Genomic DNA, 20,424 nt, shown 5'->3' on the forward strand with positions numbered 1-20,424 from the left:
GTATGTTCTTGTCGTGAGTGTCGAATTCTATTCTATTTTGTACAGCGGAGATGTAGTGTCGAGGGATTCCCAGGGGGTACCAGGGGGTTCCCATGGGGAGTGTGAGGTGGACGTCTCACGTGATAGTGCCCTTTGTCTGCGTTATGCAAGATTGGTATTCTAGTTGTCTTGTGGTGTGTGTCGGTCTTCTGTAGTGTGTGGGGTGTGCGTGTCTGTTTGACCTTATGGTCTGTTTAGCAGCCTACTTGTGTGAATTTCCGCAGGTTGCTTTCGATAGTAATGTTGCCCTGGTTATGTTAGAGATGCGATTGTGGTGTCAGTCGCGTCTTGGTCTGTTGGTTGGGGGGTGGATAGTGTATCTTCTGTCTTCTTGGTTTCTACGGGGTTTTCAGTGGGTATATTTTTCCGAGTTTATTATGGGAGGTTTGTGTGCGGGGGTATAGTGTCGCAAGGGCGAGGGGAGGGGGGGGGGTGGAGGGGAACCTTGAAGCGGCCGTGCGCCCCGACCCGGGTATTATATCCCTACTATGTGTCTCATAATCCAGGGGTCCCAGATTTTGTGGAAGTGTTTTGTTGTGTCGTGTAATATTGCCGAGAGTTTGTCCATTTCCATTGTTTCTTCGTTTTTTTGGACCATCTTTGTTAGTGTAGGCGTGTTTTGGTTGCCCCATTGCTTCGCTATAGTGCGTCTGGTGGCGAGAGCTATTTTCGCCACTAGCTTATTTTGTGCCCTCAGTAGTTGAGGTTGGGGTTTTGAGAGTAGCCATGTCCAGGGGTCCATGGGTACGGTCTCGTGCAGTATTCTAGAGGTGAGGTCGGCAACCGCCTTCCAGAGGTGGGAGCTGTGTGGGCATTGCCACCACATGTGGAAATACGTGCCTTGTTGGCCGCATTTTTTCCAACACGTGTCTGTTTGGGCTATTCCCATTTGTTTGAGTCTTAGTGGTGTCAGGTACCATCTGAGCATGGTTTTGTAAACCTGTTCCTTATGATTTACGCATATGGTAAGTGAGGCGGTCGCTTCCCATATGCTTGTCCAGACTGTTGGGTCATCCGGTGGGCCTATGTCTCTTTCCCAGGCCTTCGTGTAGGTGAGTGTGTCTGTTGGGGAATTGGCGTTTAGTTGGGAGTATATCAAGGAAATTTGTCCTTTGTGTGTGGGGGCATGTAGGCAATTTGTCTCGAATCGTGTGAGTTTTGTGTTTGCTGTTTTTGTATTCTGGGGTTCCATCAGGAAGCTGCGTAGCTGTAGATATCGAAAGTGATCGAATGTGTTCAGTGGTGTGGTACACGGGAGTTCTGGGAATGGTATCAGCTGCTGGTTTCTGTAGAAGTCCCGAAGTCTGGTTAGTCCGTTGTCCTCATAATGTGCATAGTCTCGTGGAGTCATGCCTGGGGGGAAACGTTTGTTTCTGAGGATTGGGGTGAGTGGTGATGGGGAGTTTATGAGGGGGTGGCGCGCGTTGGTTCTGTCCCATACTTGTAGGGATGTGGTTAGAGCAGGTGTTGTCGGGGGGAGATCTGGTCTGTCATTTTTGGGGAGCCAAAAGAGGAGGGAGGGATGGTCTCTACCTAGAAGGTCGTGTTCCAGATCTACCCAGAGTTTTGTTCCCGGGGGGGAGTGGAGGTGTTGCACTTGGGCCAACTGGGCCGCTTGGTAGTATTGCATGAGGTTGGGGAGACCTAAGCCCCCGGTTTTCACTGTTTTGTTGGTTGTATCGGAATGGATGTGAGCGGATTATTTGGGTCAGGAGTGGTTGTGGTATGTTGAGGGGGAGGGCTTCTGTTTTATCCAGGTTCAGTTTATAACCTGAGAGGTGGGCGTACTCTTGAAGGAGCGTGAGGAGGGGGGGTAGGGAGTTGGTAGGGTCTGTGAGAGTCAGGAGGATATCATCTGCGTATGCTGCGATCCAAAAAGCAGCTTTATTGGAGCAATATCCAAAAATATTTAATCATATGAAAAGCTTATACAAAACATATCAAATTGAGGCCATTATTGGCAGAAAACACAATTGTGTTTAAAATATACATATAATACTGAATGAAGTTCAAAAACCTTTGTCAAACAAAAAATTTCATGATTATGATTAAGACTTTTATTTGAAAACAAATTAAAATATATACAAATCCATCAGGTGGTATGCCTTACGAGCCCAGTATTTAGAAGAAGCATCAGAGTGCTCAGAGAGTAGATTACAGTGTATTAGGTGGGAAAACGCCCCAAAATTAAACACAGTGATTTTGAAAAGGAATTTTCTCTTACCCTTGAGGAATTATAGAGCTGTAGTTCTAAACCCATAGATGCCTTTATACATGTCACTTTTTCGTCTTTTACTGTGTAGTTGCCAGATGCCGGTTTTGAGGAATGTGGAGCCAAGGTCGGGGTTGGCAGTGTTGTGTGGTGTGCGGTTGTGGTGTTTAGTGCATGAGTTGTGGTGTTTGGTGCAGCAGTTGTGACGTTTGGTGCAGTAGTTGTGGCATTTGGTGCAGTAGTTGTGGCATTTGGTGCAGTAGTTGTGGCATTTGGTGCAGTAGTTGTGGCATTTGGTGCAGTAGTTGTGGCATTTGGTGCAGTAGTTGTGGCATTTGGTGCAGTAGTTGTGGCATTTGGTGCAGTAGTTGTGGCATTTTGTGCATGAGTTGTGCTGTTTGGTGCATGAGTTGTGATGTTTGGTGTATGAGTTGTAACGTTGGGTGCAGTAGTTGTGATGTTTGGTGCATGAGTTGTGATGTTGGGTGCAGTAGTTGTGGCGTTTGATGCAGTAGTTGTGATGTTTGGTGCATGAGTTGTGACGTTGGGTGCAGTAGTTGTGGTGTTTGATGCATGAGTTGTGGTGTTTGATGAAGTAGCCATTGAAGGGTCATCTGCTTCTGTCACTTGAAGTAAAACACCTAGAAAGTAGAATATAAAATCTGTTAAAAGATCTCACTAAAGGAAAAGATAAAAGAGAAACATGTAATGCTGCATACATAGATATATAAAAAAAAGTTTGGCAAGACCAAAAGAAAAGGTATAGACAAAAGTGAAGAAACTAAGTTAAATTTCAAATCTTGCTCAATGGCTGAGCAGAGATACCAGGGATGGCATGAGGTCCAAGTTGAAATGTTGGCAATTACGGTAATATCTCTAGTAAGTTCTTCTCTGATTATCACTTGACAGTCTTTAATAAAGGTTTTGGGTTTTGTTCATATATTTTCTGGAAGTAAAATAGGTCTGTTCACCTTAAAGAATTTTTCTGCACTCAGGATTTAAGGAAACAGGGCCTATGGAGACAATAATTCTCAGATTTTACTATTAACATGACGTAAAGTCATGATTTTATTAAAGACACGGAGGCGAGTATTATGCATATCTCTTTCTTTATTACTCTCAGCAGCAAAGATAGAGAAATATAAATATATCAAAATGAAAGAAAAAACTGCATAGGCACACAGGCAACCAATCACAAAACAGAGGAAGTGACTATAAAAGGCCTGTGTCACCCACAATCCCCCTCTTTCTTGCGAACCGAAGACCAGGAAACATGAACCGACATCACACACCGGTAAGAACAGGAACGGCAACAAACCGAACTCCAAGCTACAAAAGAGAGAGAAATATGGTAAAATCTAAACTCCAAACTGAAACTCACCAAATAAATTCGTCAGGAGCAGTCTAGGAAACCAAACCTATAGTAGGAAAAATTACCATTAGAACCAAACCATGGAAAATTGAAACTTCTTTAGTAAATATACACAATAAATACATACAACAAACAGACTGGATTGCCACATACCTGTAAGTCCAACAGCATCTCATCCCAAACCCAACACCGGGAGGGTGGGCGGGAATAATACTCGCCTCCGTGTCTTTAATAAAATCATGACTTTACGTCATGTTAATAGTAAAATCTGAGAATTTTATTAAAGACACGGAGGCTCCTATTATGCAAGTTCAAAGCTGAGCCACCATATGAGATGCAATGTGATCAATCGGTCTGGAATATAGAGTCACGAAACTCAACACTCGCCACTGGAGAACAGCCCGTAGTGTATCCTCCAAACGACAACCGCCCTCCAAGGCCCCGTATGTCATACCCTCGTGTACCAAGTGGGATGCATCAGACGACATGTCGATACCAGCCAACATAGTAGTCAGGAAACCTATCTTGACAATGTAAGAGTGGACACCAGTAGGTGGGGAGCGTTGAAAGGAAAGAACAAAGTGCACGATCCGGAAAACGTAGTGGCTGTGTAACCTCCAGGTAAGTTCCCAGACACCCCATCGGCCATAGCGTCAAAAAAACGTCCTGAACGTATGGTAAAAATGTATGCTCCAGTTGACTTAGTAAGGTGAATCCTCTACATAGATGATCTACGAAGGTTGTTGACCGACCAGGAAAAATCCCAAATCCAGGGATAGATACGGAAAAACCAGTGGTAGTCCCACGCATCAACCGGACCACACTTGTCATGATGACCTAAGGCCGGTCGATCACCCGGGATCCATGTTTCACAGAGGAGACGGGGAGTTGATCGCAGAATGGCCAAGATAATCCAAACGTCCCGAAAGGAGTCACATCATCTAATGTAGAAGGTCTTGATCCACGAAGTGTAGTCCCATTCGGTCTAGAAGGGTTCCGAATGCTTGGAATCAAACCTGGCAAATCATCGCCATTCTCAGTAATCGAGGGAACCATGGATGCGACCTTCACAGAGCAGCAATCAATACCAACGCCACCTAGTGCTGGGCCAAGTGCAAGAGCCCGCAAGCAGCCAAATCGAACGGAGGGAATGCATACATCCAAATATCCGATCAGTCCAGAACGAACACGCCAATCGTGACAGTTGCTGGGTATCGCCTTCCATGCGTAAAAACCTCGGTAACGAGGTGTAAAGACAAGATGCCAATAGATCCACCTTGAACGGCTTCCACAACCGTTACAAACCGAGAAAAAACGCCATAAACTCTTGAATAAACGTGAAGTCCAAGCGGACCTAGAAGTGTCCAGGTGGAACGTGTTCAGCCGTCACCGAGACCCTGAAGGCAAAAAAGCACCAGAATCAGTACGCTACGATTAGCCACTTAGCTAACTTAGCCCTTAGCTGGTCAATGGAACCCATCGCCGACATATAGCCCACTCAAAACATAACGTAGTCGTATGCGCGACCGGGGCAAAACCGCGAAAACAAAATGTTCCCGCCAAGATTTACAATAGTCAGAGTGCAACATCTTCTCGATTTTGGACCACTTGTCCCTGGGAGAAAAGATTCACGGCTCACAGAGGGTCCCGCTGATCCAGGTCTACCTATGAGCCAAGCCTTGAATCAGATAGATCCTGGAACCGTCGTCCAACTCCCGCCTTGCCTCATAACAGTGACCCGGACAGAGATAGGAATCCTACTGACTTGAAGGGGTAGAAAGTGAGGTGGTCCTGGAGACATAGCCTGGATGGAAGCCATTGGCAGGTCTGGCACCCGCACTAAATGCCCGACCACCAGGACCACTGTACTAAAAGTCTACATGACAAACTTCATAATGGTTTAGATCTCGGAGCCAGGAAGGAACAATCTGATAGAGTTCCACCGTTAAACCTAAGAAAAAACTCCATCGACCGTGAGGACTACATAAAACTGGCTCCTAACCGCTCATTAATAAATGGAAAACCCGAAGCATCGTGATCGGACAGTTGACACGCAACCGTAACTGGTACCTGGACAGGGATATGACCAGGACGTCGTCCAGGTAGACATTCAGATGGGTACCCCTAGCACCTCCTGGTGGGACATCCAGAAGCCGATGAGAGACTTAACAGTAGCCCTAGCAAAAAACAATCTCGAATGTTTCCTTCGCCAGGCAAAACGGGGAAAAAAACCCCGTATTCCGTGTTCATAGTAACAATAACAAGATAGTCTGTCAATTCCAGATGGGCCAACCAAACCTACTCCTAGAAATGATCCCGGAGGCAATGGATGCCCATCAGTTGAAATGGTGGTACCAAAGGGAAAACAAAGAGGACGGGGAAGTAGAATGGGGCGAACCCCTCCCCACCGTTTAGGTACCAAGACTATACTGATCTGAAGATTGGTAACCCCAGGGTAACCCTCAAATCTTCCCTAAGGCGAGCAGGTCGTGGATCCCCGTGGAGAATCACGATACCTGTCCCCCTGACAGGCAAGTGCAATGGGGCCAAAATGCCAACAGGTCAAGACAGAAAAAACACTAGACGGTAGCTCCGTACCGCTCAGAAAAACTACTAAGGCAGCATCTTTAGCAGAAACTGGACCAAACCTGTCCGCCACCCGTCCATAAGGAGGAGGGGAACATAGGGTATCCACCAGAAGGGAGTAACCACGGGGTGGCAGGGGCTTAATATATTCTCCCCCAGGATGGGGAGGAGTGGAGTCTAGAGCTTGTGGAAATCCCGCATAGGGAGTAAGGAGCTTGGCATTCTCGGAACGAGTCCCGTAAATCACGGCCAGACGGGCGGCTCCCGTCACGCCCGGCCCCACCAAAACCATTTCTAATTACTTGGGGCTTAGCAATCAACGTGAACGTCTTCACTTATAAAACCCCGGTTCCATGACAAAAAGTCTGCATCTGAACAGCCTCCCTTCAGCTTAGGGCCGGTGCGGAGATGGCCATATTCGCCAATCAGGGTGAACCTTCAAAGAATCGCCTTCTGGCGTCCGGTCGTGACGACCATAGAAAACTTGCCAATAGTGCCAACAGGTGATGCACCCGGGCGTTCATATTCACCGCCGTAGCGGAATCAAGTAGGACATACATTTGTACAGAAAAAAGGGAAGGGGGGCCCATCGCTCTCATAAGTAAATTCTGAAATTCTCCAGGGAGGAGCCCAGAGGTATCAAAGTATCAGCCCGATTCGTTAAAGAAAACGGGGCGTACCCAGAGGACCCAAAAGGGGTCGTACCCCTAATACCCGCCCGAGCGGGAGCACCTGATAGGGTAGTAGCCCCAGTAGGGGTCGCCATAGGAAGGCACCTACCATAACCACATAATCCTTCTCCTCACTCCGGTCGGTAACCAACCTCTCAGTACGGTGTCTAGCCCGTATCCACATTGGTCTTTTTAGCCCGACCAGGGGCTCTTATGCGCGGTGGGAGCGTGCCATCTTTGACCGCCTCAGCGAGTCCGTCATATCAGGCAGGATCTGCGTCAATGAGTGGGAGTTATGAGGTTATAATCCTCCTCCGTAGCCTTATGGGCCCCGGCGAGGCAGGGCAGCGGGGTGGGGGAGGGTCCCATACCCAGTAGAGCAGAGGTAGCCGCATGGGGCATTAAGGGAGTTGCGTCAGAAATACTGGGAAAGCGAAGACGACTCCGCACCCAGGATAAAGATAAAAATTCATGGCATGGGATACGACATATAGGAGACTATTAATGTCTGACAGTCAGCTCTGCTGCCCCTAATGAAAAATCATGAAAAACGGCTCTCAGGCTCATCACCCTCAGCCATCATAGGGAGAGGGTTGTTATGTAAAACGAAAATGTATTGTCCATTAGATAAAAACAGATTTGAGAAACTGCAATAATATAGAAAGGGAATACATAATCTTTAAAATAAATAAAATAAATAGACAGAAAGATCAGGTCCCTCTGGGACGTAAAACAACTAGTAGAGTAAAGGCCCATGTGATCTGGACACATTCATGCAATTCCCATCATTAAATATGGCAAAATACAAAGGCATAACAGGGAGGTAGTATGAGAAAACTGTAAAAACACATTAAGAAAACCAAAAGCATAAACCTAGCAGGACAGGGTTGAGTAACCCATAGGAGAAAAGAAACGGTTAATTAGGCATAATAATAACATTAAACATAACATTAAACAGAGTACCTGAATGGTGGATTGCCCAGGAAAAGAAGAAGCCTCAGAGGCCGACAGAGCAAGGGGAGGACGGCCGGGTAGGAGGAGAGGGAACCCAGGAAGCCTGCAGGAAGATCGCGGTAAAACCGCGATCCAAGATGGCCGCCGCACGAGGTACAGGCACCTCGGGAGAAGCAGAAAGTGCAGGGGAGGGACGCGTGTATGGTACACATGCGGTCCGGTCCGACCCGACTGCACCCAGGGAGCCACCGTCGCGAGGAGCGGAGGCACGCAAACACCTCTCCAACCGCAGCACCCATGGCCACCCACCAGGAGGCCACCCAACGAGAAGAGGAGAGGGTAGGAGAGGGTGAGGACGGCGGGGAAAAACCGACCGGCCGGCAGGGGAGAAAAATTAAGCAGGGCACACCACGCAGGCACAGGAAGGGGCAAAGGTAAGCAGAAGCCCCAGAAAAAATATAAACACATAATAAACAACCAAAGAAATTCCATAAATAACACATTAGACAGAGAGTGAACAGAGAGTACTTATCTGGTCTGAGAGCAGCAAAGAAAGAGGGGGATTGTGGGTGACACAGGCCTTTTATAGTCACTTCCTCTGTTTTGTGATTGGTTGCCTGTGTGCCTATGCAGTTTTTTCTTTCATTTTGATATATTTATATTTCTCTATCTTTGCTGCTGAGAGTAATAAAGAAAGAGATATGCATAATAGGAGCCTCCGTGTCTTTAATAAAATTCTGCCAAGTCTACTACAAAGTGGTTATAATTTTATTTGTATTTCGGCACTGCAGTGTCTCTTTAATAATACTCTGGATACAATCTTGTTCCGTCTTGAGTGATTATGAGAAAATGTACTTCTTCAATGTTATTGGTGAGTTATTGGTTAGAAATAGAAAATTGAGCTTTGATTTATTCACAGAGCCCTCCTACCTCCCATTTATATTCATATAGGCTCAATTCAGACAAACTGACTTAACAAAAAAATATCATACAACTAATATTTAAGAAAATGATTTCTGAAAGAGAAAGATAATCTACCTTTTAGCAATTACAGAACGGAAAACTTGAATCCATGTAATTAAAAAGCTCTTTAGTTGGAGAATTACAGGTAGATGTTTTTGTGTGATAAAGTTTTAGCATCCAGAAGGGTGCCAAGTATTTGGTTGAAAAGACAATAACAGGGCATTAACCCAGCAATTAGAAAACTGAATTACAAGGAATGAACCCTATGAAAAGGGAAAACACTCATATCAAAGAAAATAAATTGCCTAATAAGAGACACTATAGGCACCAGAACAACTATAGCTTAATGAAGCAGTTTTAGAGTATAGATCATGCCTCTGCAGTTTCTCTGCAGTTTAGGAGTTAAATCATTGCCCTCTGCATGTGACTTTCACAGCTTTCCTAAAAACTGCTTATAAAGAGAGATCCAATGTTTAACCCCTTAAGGACTGAGCCAAATGTACACGTTGTGAACAGAACAAAACGTAAACCTGGAATTTGCGCTATATGTCTGTTCAGGCGTAATTCGCCTCTTTCAAATATTTAGCTATGAAACATAATTTAATATGAATAATATATTTTAAAAAAATGGGAAAAAAGAATTACAACATTTTTTTTTAGTTCTACATGACATTTTAACTGAGTGTCATAATGCTGTTTGCTTTTTAATAAAATACACATATTTGTATTCACTGATGTCTCATGTGTAAAACAGTACCCCCTACGTACAGGTTTTATGGTGTTTTGGGAAGTTACAGGGTTAAATATAGTGCAAGCAAATTCAATTCCCTGGACTTTTGGCCTGGGTTGTCAGGCAGGTCCCGCTAATTGTAATTAATAAAATGACCTAATTATGTAAAATTATTACATAAAAATAAACATAATTATTATATATATATCATTCTGTTCTACATGTATTTTGATATAAAGATTATATATATATATATTAATTTTTAAATACAGTTAGAATGAATTTACACATATATTTTATTTATTATTTTTTATTATTTTATTTTTTAACGTATTTACATATTTATTTATTTTATATTATATATAAATATATATAATATAAAAATTATATATATATTTAATCAATATCATTTTGATATTAATATATATTTATAATTATATATACATTTCAATATTAAAATACATTTAGTGTATGTGTATGTATGTATATGTGTATATTTATACTTAGATCATATATATAATAAATATATGATCTAAGTATATATTTTATTTTAAACTGTAACTTTAACTTTTTCTTTTTACTTATTTCAGGCAGCAGGGGGAGTACTTGTCATTACAGGCACTCCCCCTGCTGGCATTGCTATGGACGGCTATGCAGTACATGTGATCGCAAGGTCCTCACAAGGGGGGGCCGAAGAGGACGGAGGGGGACTCCCTGGGCTCCCAGGTAAGTCCCCATACCGCGATCGCCGGTGACCGGGTAAGTAGAGAGGACGGCTTGGGCATTCTATGCCGCCCTCCGGTGTTTAGAGCCGGTTCCCTAAGGAACGCATAGAACGCCCCCCCCGTCCTTAAGCGGTTAAACATCCATTATTGCACATTCTGTTTAATCTAGAACTCGTTATTTCCTGCTCTGTTAATCCCTTAAGGACATAGCTTCAAAAGCTTGTCTTACCCTTAAGGACACAAGTAATTTTTGCTTTTTCTGTCATTTATTGCACCAACACATATTATGTACCATTTTTTAGAGGGCAAACAGGGTTTTAATTTCATGTCCTATATACAAAGATACATTTTCATTAATTATAAAAAAATCCCAAAAATGGAAAAAAAAAAAACAACCAAAACTACATTTTTTTCACAGTTTTGTCAATAATAGCGTGTGCATAATATGTCCAGCTTATAAAAAGTAATTTTAAAAAAAATCATTTATGTGTCTTGATTTATAGAATACATAATATGTACAGGATTTCAGCTTATTTTGAAAGTTACAGGTTACAAAATACAAGGATTAAAACGAAATTTTAATGTGAAACAATTTTATAAGTTGGTGTGTGCTATTCCTGCACAGAATTGTTTCCCCATATTGTTTTCAGCTACATCTGCTGAGTATAACGATACCCCCGTTCTATGCATTTGGCACTATTCTGTGAAGCTACAATGCTATATAATAGACAAGGCTATTTCAGTTTCTTCAGTTAGAATTTTCATAGATGGATTTGACGGGCCTATGTCTCATTTTAGGGTATTATAGCAGTGTGACTGTTCAAATAACCCCACAAAGGGCTTTCATTTGATAAAGCAGACACCCAGGGTATCTTATATGGTATATATTGTGCCTTAACTTTTCACAATTTTTTCACCAATTTATGTCAATGTTTGTGGTGAGGGGGAAAGAAATTGCATTTTTACATATATATTGCATTTTTGCCAAGTATTTCTTAGACTTGATATGTACCACTGCCATAAACCCCCCAAATTATGCTCAGTTACATCTCCTGAGTAAAACAATGTGTCCAATGTATGAGCTAGACACTATTTTGTGAAGTTACAGTGCTGTAAAAGAGACGTGACAAGTTCAGGTTTTTAAGTGTGAATTTTCATGAAGGGTTTTGATGTGTCCGTGTACCACTTTGGAGCACTTGAGCAGGCTACATATTCCAACTACACCATGAAGGCATACCATTTCTTAAAGAAGACATCCCAGGGTATTTCAAAAGGCATATTTTGAACCCAAGTGTGGATAATTTTTCCGCTAGCTTGTACCAAGTGTAGTGGTAATAAGCATTTATACTGCCTTTTTGACACACAAAGTGAGTATTCCCAGTATATTTTCCAAACCTTATGTGTGCTACGACTGTATAATACTTCATATGTTGCTCAGCTATGTCGTCTGAGTATAGCAATACCCCCGTATGTACCTTTGCCAGGTATATGTGGATGTTGAATGGGCACATTTGAGACACAGCCATTCATTTTTCTTCAAACTTTGAAGTTTTATGCTGTGTCCATGTTCCATTTTGGATTAGTTCAGCTGGCTGGTTATTGAAACTTCCCCACAAACACATACTATTGATTAAAGAATACACCCAGGGGTAATTCAAAAGGCATATTTTGAACCTTAGCATGGGATCATTTTTTCGCTAGTATGTTCCAAGTGTAGTGGTAATGAGCATTTTTTTATGTATTTTTTTTACTTTGTAAAACTTTTTTTACTTTTTAAACTTTTTTTTACTTTTACATTTTTTAAACTTTCTTAACTTTTTTACACGTTTAAAAAAAATTTTTATAAACTTTTTTTACTGTTAACCCCTAACTAGTAGTAAGCAGTACTAACAGTAAATTCCCCACTTTCCCATAACTCCCACCCACCCCAGCTGAAATGAATGAAATAAATTGAATCCCTGAGGGTTAAAAAAATAAATAAAATGTAATCCCCAGGGGTTAAAAAAAATTACATCACAGTATAATACTGTGATCTGTATTTTGATAACTGTAGGCAGTGATCAACTGGCAGGGAAGGGGTTAATTTTTATTTGGACTGGGTAATGGGGGGTGGGATTTTTTTAAACTTTTTTAAACATTATTAAAACATTTTTAAAAACTTCTTAAAGCTTTTTTAAAAAACTTTTTTTTAACATTAACCCCTAGCTAGCCTAAAACCAAATTCCCAAATTCCCCACTAACTTCCACTCACCCCAGCTAGCTAAAAATATAAAATTGAAATATTTAAATTAATTAATAAAATAAATTTAACCCCTGAAGGTTAAAAAAAAAATTAACCCTCAGGGGTTAAAAAAAAAAAATCAGATGACAGTAAAATGTAGTCCCTGCCAATTGATCTCTGCCTTCGGCCGGGAACCAAATAAATGTAGCCAGACATTACTAAAAACTGCCCTATTTTGTGCAAAGATAGCAGCTAGGCTTAAGTTAAAACCATAGATGGGATTTAAGAGGTCATGCAGCATGAAGGACTTGTTTGACCCAAACATTGACATCATGTAGAGACCAAGCATAGAGAAATGTCTTGGCCTTTCTCCAGATACATTCAGATGTAGTAATGATGTTCACTGCTATGGGAAACATACTATCATACATCCCATTAAATTGATACTAAATTAAGGGATGGTGCAGGTGTCAATTATACAAAGCAATTAAATAAAAGTGGGGGTGGGGTCCTGACCACCATGCTGAATGGTCGCATGAAACAACAGCTCCAACAATCTTCTGACTTTTAAGCTTAGAAAAGCAAATCCTGAACATACCTGACAACCAGAAGCTGTGGTCCAAGTAGAGGCGTGCAACTCTTGTTTTAGTCCCTCAGGAAGATACTAGTTGTCATTACTGGATGAGGCCTAATCAGGCGGTGAGTGGGGTGGACAGCCGCTGCCCTGCTATCCTGCCCGACGGTATCATGTGAACCTGGCCCTGTGCCAGTGGGGGTGATCCTGGCCCACATCCTGCAGTCCCTACCACAACAGAGATCACGCAGTCCCAAAATAATGCAATACCACTGCTCAGATCACGATTCACATCTAAAATGGCGGCAACTGCAAATCCGCCCGCTCGTACCAAGGAGAACGCCACCTTTTCCTCCTTGCGGTATACAATCCCCACAAATCCTAGGCGGACGCTACCTACATGCCTGTAGCAGCCTGACAGGCAAGAACATAGTCATACACTACCACGGTATTTGCCAGACCAGAGCTACCGAGGTGCCTGGGCCCACATGCGGCGAGGACAGAGAAGCTGCGAGCTGGCGAACACAGCACAGAACCAGCCAACGCTAAACAACCCCAGCAGACATACCCTCGGGCCTGTCCTGGTGGCTGGTTCACGATGCAAGACAGTTTCCTCCCTTGGATCTAGCCCGCAGCACCTCTGTGACAGCACCGGAACACTTGCAATCGCAAAGCCGGATCGCAGCAGGATGGTACCAGATCGTTAGAGGGTGTCGGCTGAAGCGAACTCTCATTGTCAAATATTGGTCTTTCTTGCCTTCATCCTTCTTAATGCGGACTTTAATTGGGAATGCCTTAAATTAATGTCTCGAGCCTAATGATATGTGCAAAACCTGCCTTTCAACTCTACCAGGGGCATTACCAGGGCCGGATTAAGAGCCCAGTGGGCCTGGTGCTGATAATTATGATGGGCCTAATTACAAAATCTTATTGACCAAAAACACTAAAACAGTCCTACCTCCTAAGCGTCATGTATCTGATGGAGATGATGCTGTAGGGAAACTCATAGGATGCAACTATGAGAAAACACATACCCTTTGCTAATCACATGCTTTCATCTTTCAAGTAAACCCATACCCCCTAACAGCAGTGTCCAGTAAAGCAGGAAGTCTATGGATGCGGTAAAAGGGTGGGCTACTGACACAAATCACATAACCAGAACGTCCGAAAGGGCGAACATACACAAAAAGGGGGAATGTCTGTGTCCCTATGTCTCCCAGTCCCTTAGTGTTTGTGTCCTCATGTCTCCCAGTGTCCCCATGTCACTAGGGGACATTGAGAGACATTGGGACACTGGGAGACATGGGGACACAGATACTAGGGAACACTGGGAGACCTGGGAAATCTGAGACTCTTGGGGACACTGGGTGACAGACACGAGGGGACACAGGGAGACATGGGGCACTGAAATACTGTGATATATAGGGGACACTGGAGACTTGATAAAAACCTGGGTACAGGTCAAAATGTTGTGGTGTCCAATAAACCTGCTTAAAGCTATCACAGTGAGTGCCTGAGATTTTTTTCTTTTATACTAGGGGACACTGAGACACTACGGGCACAGAGACACTACGGGCACAGAGACACTACAGGCACAGAGACACTACGGGCACAGAGACACTACGGGCACAGAGACACTACGGGCACAGAGACACTACGGGCACAGAGACACTACGGGCACAGAGACACTACGGGCACAGAGACACTACGGGCACTGAGACACTGATACATAGGGGACACTGATACATAGGGGACACTGATACATAGGGGACACTGATACATAGGGGACACTGATACATAGGGGACATTGGAGACTTGATAAAGACCTGGGTACAGGTCGAAACGTTGCGGTGTCCAATAAACCTGCCTAAATCTATCACATTGAGTGCCTGAGATTTTTTCTTTTATACTAGGGGACACTGAGACACTAGGAGACATGGGGACACAGAGACATTGGGAGACTAGGGGACTTTGGGAGTCTAGGGAACACTGAGACACTAGGGACACTGGCACACTACAGACATTGAGAGACACCAGGGACACATGGCGATACTGAGATACTAGGGACACTGGCTGGGAGACATGGGAACACTGCCATGTCTCCTATGTCTCAGTCGCCCAGTGTCCCCATGTCTCCCTGTGTCTCCATGCCTCTCAGTGTCCCCATGTCGCCCAGTGTCCCCTAGTGTTTGTATCCCCATGTCTCCCAGTGTCCCTTAGAGTCTGTGTCCTCATGTCTCCATGTGTCCTGATGTCACTAGGACACTAGGGGACACTTAGAGACATGGGGACACTGGGAGACATGGGGACACTGAGACACTAGGGACAGTGGCTGGGAGACATGGGGACACAGACTAGGGGCCACTGGGAGACATGGGGCCACTGTGTCCCTAGTGTCTCAGGGTCATGGGCATCCGAATGGGGGGGTAAAGGGGGTACTTGGCCCCCCGGATTTTTCAGCTTGTGCTGCTATTTTTCGTTTTAGTGTGAGAATACAGTGCAATACCAGCGCTGGCCAGTAGGTGGCGCTGTGAATGGAGAAAGGCAGGAAGCTACAGTTTATCCCTGCCTCTCTCTCATGACTGAAACCGCAGGGGAGCAGCACAGAGGCAGCCTACAGAGCAGGTAAGTGAGGGATGGGGGGTGGGGGAGACCGCATAGAGGAAGGTAAAGTAGAAGGAGCAGAAAGGTTCTGCAAGGGGCAGGAGGGGCCAGCAAGGAATAGAAAGGGGCAGCAAGAAGCAGGAAGGGGTCGAAAGGTTTTCAAGGAACAGGAGGGTAAAGTAGAAGGAGCAGCAAGGAGCAGGACGGGTCAGCAAGGAGCAGAAAGGGTCTGCAAGAGGCAGGAGGGGTCAGCAAGGAATAGGAAGGGGCAGCAGGAAGGGGTAGGGATGGTCTGCAAGGAGTAGGAAGGGTCTGCAAGGAGCAAGAGGGGTCAGCAAGGAGTAGGAAGAGGCAGCAAGGAGTAGGAAGAGGCAGCAAGGAGCAGGAAGGGGCAGCAAGGAGCAGGAAGGGGCAGCAAGGAGCAGGAAGGGACAGCAAGGAGCAGGAAGGGACAGAAAGGAGCAGGAAGGGACAGAAAGGAGCAGGAAGGGGCAGCAAGGAGCAGGAAGGGGCAGCAAGGAGTAGGAAGAGGCAGCAAGGAGTAGGAAGAGGGAGCAGGGAGGGTCTGCAAGGAGCAGGAAGGGGCAGCAAGGAGCAGGAAGGGGCAGGAAGAATCAGAAGGAACAGAAAGGATCAGCAAGGGGCTGCAAGAAGCTGGAAGGGGCAGAAAGAAGCAGGAAGGGCAGTTAGAAGCAGGAAGGGTATGCAAGAAGCAGGAAGGGTATGCAAGAAGCAGGAAGGGCCATCAAGAAGCAGGAAGGGCCATCAAGAAGCAGGAAGGGCCATCAAGGAGCAGAAAGGGATCAGAAAGAGAGCAGAAGGGCGCAAAATAAGCAGAAAGTAGAAGAAAGGTAAAGGAGCAGAAGGAGCCTCAGAAGGCAAAGAAGACTGTGTCAAATGAAGGAGAAGAAAATGAGATTGGAGCACTTCATTCTGGACACCACATCATTAGGCGTTGGTACCTGGGCCTGGCAGGGAAACTTTGGACCTTCTCATCTCCCCAGGTAAAAACAAACAATATCAGTGTTAATGTGTTCACTTTTATTTACTGAGTGTCAGGAAACACAGAGGGCCGCTGGGTAGGGGTGCCGCTGATTGGCTAGATGGGTCAGCTAGCACTCTAAGCCAATCAGTAGCTCCCCATTCATAAAAACGTAAAACATTTTTATGAATCGGGAACTAGCGATTGGCTTAGAGGGTCAGCTGACCACTCTAGCCAATCTGCAGCACCCATGCCTGACGTCAATCTGCACTTCCTGACACTCTGTTTCAGAAGTTGAATACCACTGAGCGACCTGGAGATCTGGAGCTGGAGGAAGCCTTTGGGGGTAAACCATTTGAGAGCGGTTTAACCTCTTCAAAGAAAGAGCACCCAGGGGCCTCCTTGCATCACATCATTTTCATTTAGATAAAGTTGTTATGGTGACCAGAATGTTCCTGTAATTTGATGAAAGGAACACTATAGTGTAAGGAATACAAACATATATTCCTGACACCATAGTTGTGAAAACGCTATTCACCCTGGCTTTATGTGAAAATGACTATGCTCCTTCCCTTTCATGACACTGTCAAAAAGGGGCCAAGCATTGATGTAATTACAATTATGTCCCCCCCCCCCCCCCCCCCCGGAAAAATTCCTGCGGACGTCCATGCTCAGGGTCCCCATGTTACCCAGTGTCCCAATGTCTCAGCGTCCCCATGTCTCGGAGCTGCTGTCTGGACTCTCTGTGCAGAACTGGTCCCCGCGGATCAGTGAGTAGAGAGATGCAGGGAGGGAGATGCCGTAACTTCTTATCACTGCCTCTCTCCACACAAACAGCGACCCCTACTGGCCGGCGCTGGTATTGCAGAATAAACTATGTTTATACTGAGACAGACATTTGTAGGCAGCCACAAATACCTGAGAAATACTTCTGAGAAATACCTGGCAACCCTAAGAAATACATGAGAAATACCTGGCAACCCTAAGAGTAGTGTGTAAAAAAAAAAAAAAAAATGTAAAAAAAAAAATATATATTTTTTTTTTTTTTTTTAAACCAATGGGCCTATTCCATGGGCCTGGGCCTGGAGCTGCAGCTCCATCAGCCCCTATGTTAATCCGGCCCTGGGCATTACTATATCATCTGCCGTGGGGGTTGTTTACACACTATATGTTTGGTTTTATCTTGATGTCTAACATGTTTTACATTATCAAACTCAGTGGTTATTCCTCAATGGCATAGCTGGCAAGTTGTATTTACCCTGATACAGTTCTACCTCAACTGTACTCATCTGGTCTAGCTAATTAAACCTGCTTTATATTTAGCCTAGCCTATCTACGAACCACGTGTATAACGCTAATAGTTAGACATGCTTGTTCAACATATTTTTGCTGTAGTGTACTCATACTCATTATCTATCATTTCTGTATTACCTACAGATTATACCCCTTATGTCCAGATGGTCTACCCAGTTTCAAGCTTTTAATACAGTTTAGCAATCTGAATGCATTCTTATTGGGCCTTGCAAGGTTTTGTGTACTACTATACACACAAAAATAAAGAATACATTTTTTTTTTTAATACTTCTAATTTAAGTAACATCTGATGTGTCAGTCACAGCTAGGGGAGGTATGGCTAGAGCTGCATGGGCAGAAACAAAAGTGAAATAGTGACACTGCAGATCTATACACACAAGCTGCTTCATAAGGCAAAAGGGAATAAAAGTATATTGGAGTTCTCCACTCTGCTACAATCATCAGCTACATATTTTCATGTTTGCTGGGGCTTGTAGGTGTTGAAAGGTAATTATTTGGATGTGGTTGTAGTTAGTTACAGTGAGTTGACAGCTGTCACATGTTCATCCTCACCTTGTGGTATCCATAATGGTAACTATCTTCCTGGCATTAATGGAGATGCTAATCAGCAGCCCTGTGCCGGTGTATCTGACTCCTGCAGCATGTTGAAAGACGCCGGCCGCTGCAGGTCCATACCAATTTATAACCCCACGTCCACCCACGGTATTGACGATGTCAATGTGCGTGTGACGTCACGCAAAGGACACGCACGCACATTCTGGGGTCAAAGGCCGGGTGCGGCCAATCGGATTTAAAGGTGTCTTATTTAAACTCCTTCCTTGCTTTTCCTCATTGCCCTGTCATGGTTTTTCCTTAGTGGTTGTGTGAGAGTGTGTTCCCGACCGTTTATTTCTGATTATTGACTTTGGCTTCATTTTGACTTCCCTGTATTCTAGTATCCTTGACTTTTGGCTTTCCCTCATCGTTGTGTCTCTTTCTGTCTGTGTCCCCGACCTCGGCAAGTATTCTGACTATTCTCTGGTACGTTAAGTCCGGCCATTCTAAGGCCCAGTAAGACGTTACCTTTAGTCCTAGTTGTGATACAGTTCTGCGTGCTGGATCAACTAGTATCCTGACAACAGCATATAAAAAAAAAATATAATAGGCCAAAATTAAAAAGTTGGAGTTTTTTTTTAAAAATTATATTTTGGCCTAAGGTTGTTATGGACCACATCTCACTATTTAGAGACCCTTCACCTCCCAACACTGGGATGTATCAAATCAGAATGGTAGGGAGGCTGGGCTGAAATGGAGAAATGTCAGTGATAAAGTGCACCCAAAAACCAGTTGTGTCCATCAAGAATGCATATGGCCGTGTTATGATTATTTATATAGAACCAACATATTCAGCAAAGCTTACCATCTATGGTAGGCAGATATATATCTTTAGGGGTCGTGCCCAAGAACACTTACTGTTGAGGTGGTTTGACCAGGTTTCAAGACAGTGATGTTACCACTGCTCTAACCAGCCAATGTTGATTGGTGGGCCTCCCTAGTCCTGAATTGGAGGCTGTTCTTAGGTGTTCCAAGACGTTATACACCAGAGGAAAACACAGGTTGGAAATAGTAAGGTTCCATATTAGGACTGTTATGCCAGAACTATTATTATTACATTATTGGGCAGGACAGTTCTCTCCAATAACAAACTGAACATGTTTGGACCTCACAGGCAACCTGAATATTCTCAGTAATTTTTTTTGTTAAAACATAACATAAAGTACATGAGGTATTAAGGGTTTTACCTTCCTTTTAAAAGAACGTCAATATTTCCTTTCATATAAGAGTCTTTTATTGAATCCAATATGCAGTGATTGAGAAACTAAAAAATCACTTATATGTATTTCCACAATTTATATCTATAAACTTTGTAGCATTATCTCGCAGTATTTCTATTGATTAACACACTAGCCCTGGTCCGTCTGTCAGGATTAAGAAGGCAGAGAATGACTACTGCTGTCTGCTAATGTGCTAAGTTTAGAAAACAAGCTTTATCTAATGCAAATATGTGATGCTCTTACATAACATCAGTATCCTCCCACATCTTCCCCAACTGACAAAAGTGAGTGCACTTTATTCTGCTCAGGAAGTAATATGAATGGTTTTATTCCTTTGAAGGGACACTATAGTCACCCAGACCACTTCAGCTCAATGAAGTGGTCTGGGTGCCAGGTCCCTCAGGCTTAACCCTTCAGATGCAAATATAGCAGTTTCAGAGAAACTATGTTTACATTTGGGGTTAAGCCAGCCTCTAGTGGCTGTCTTCCAGACAGCCACTAGAGGCGCATCTGCGATGCTGGAGGCATATTATGCCTCCATCGCGCAGAGCGTCCATAGAAATGCATTCCTATGGACACTTTGAATGCACCTGCGGCAATTGCTGACGTCGGCGGGGGAGTAGAGGTCACAAGCGCCGAGACAGCCTGGCGCTGAATTAAGGT

General features: G+C 44.1%; 1 protein-coding gene across 2 annotated transcripts in view; it reads right to left on the reverse strand.

The window, feature by feature from the left end:
* The window catches only part of LAMP3 (lysosomal associated membrane protein 3), a 113,590-nt gene that overhangs the window by 67,815 nt on the left and 25,351 nt on the right, over positions 1–20,424 (reverse strand). For both annotated transcript variants that reach the window (XM_063442724.1, XM_063442723.1), the window contains exon 2: positions 2,264–2,892. In XM_063442724.1, the coding sequence (XP_063298794.1) occupies positions 2,264–2,892 (629 nt within the window). The remainder of the gene's footprint in view (positions 1–2,263; positions 2,893–20,424) is intronic.

Source organism: Pelobates fuscus, chromosome 2, assembly GCF_036172605.1.
Source record: "Pelobates fuscus isolate aPelFus1 chromosome 2, aPelFus1.pri, whole genome shotgun sequence".
In the NCBI taxonomy this organism is placed as follows: Eukaryota; Metazoa; Chordata; class Amphibia; order Anura; family Pelobatidae; genus Pelobates; species Pelobates fuscus.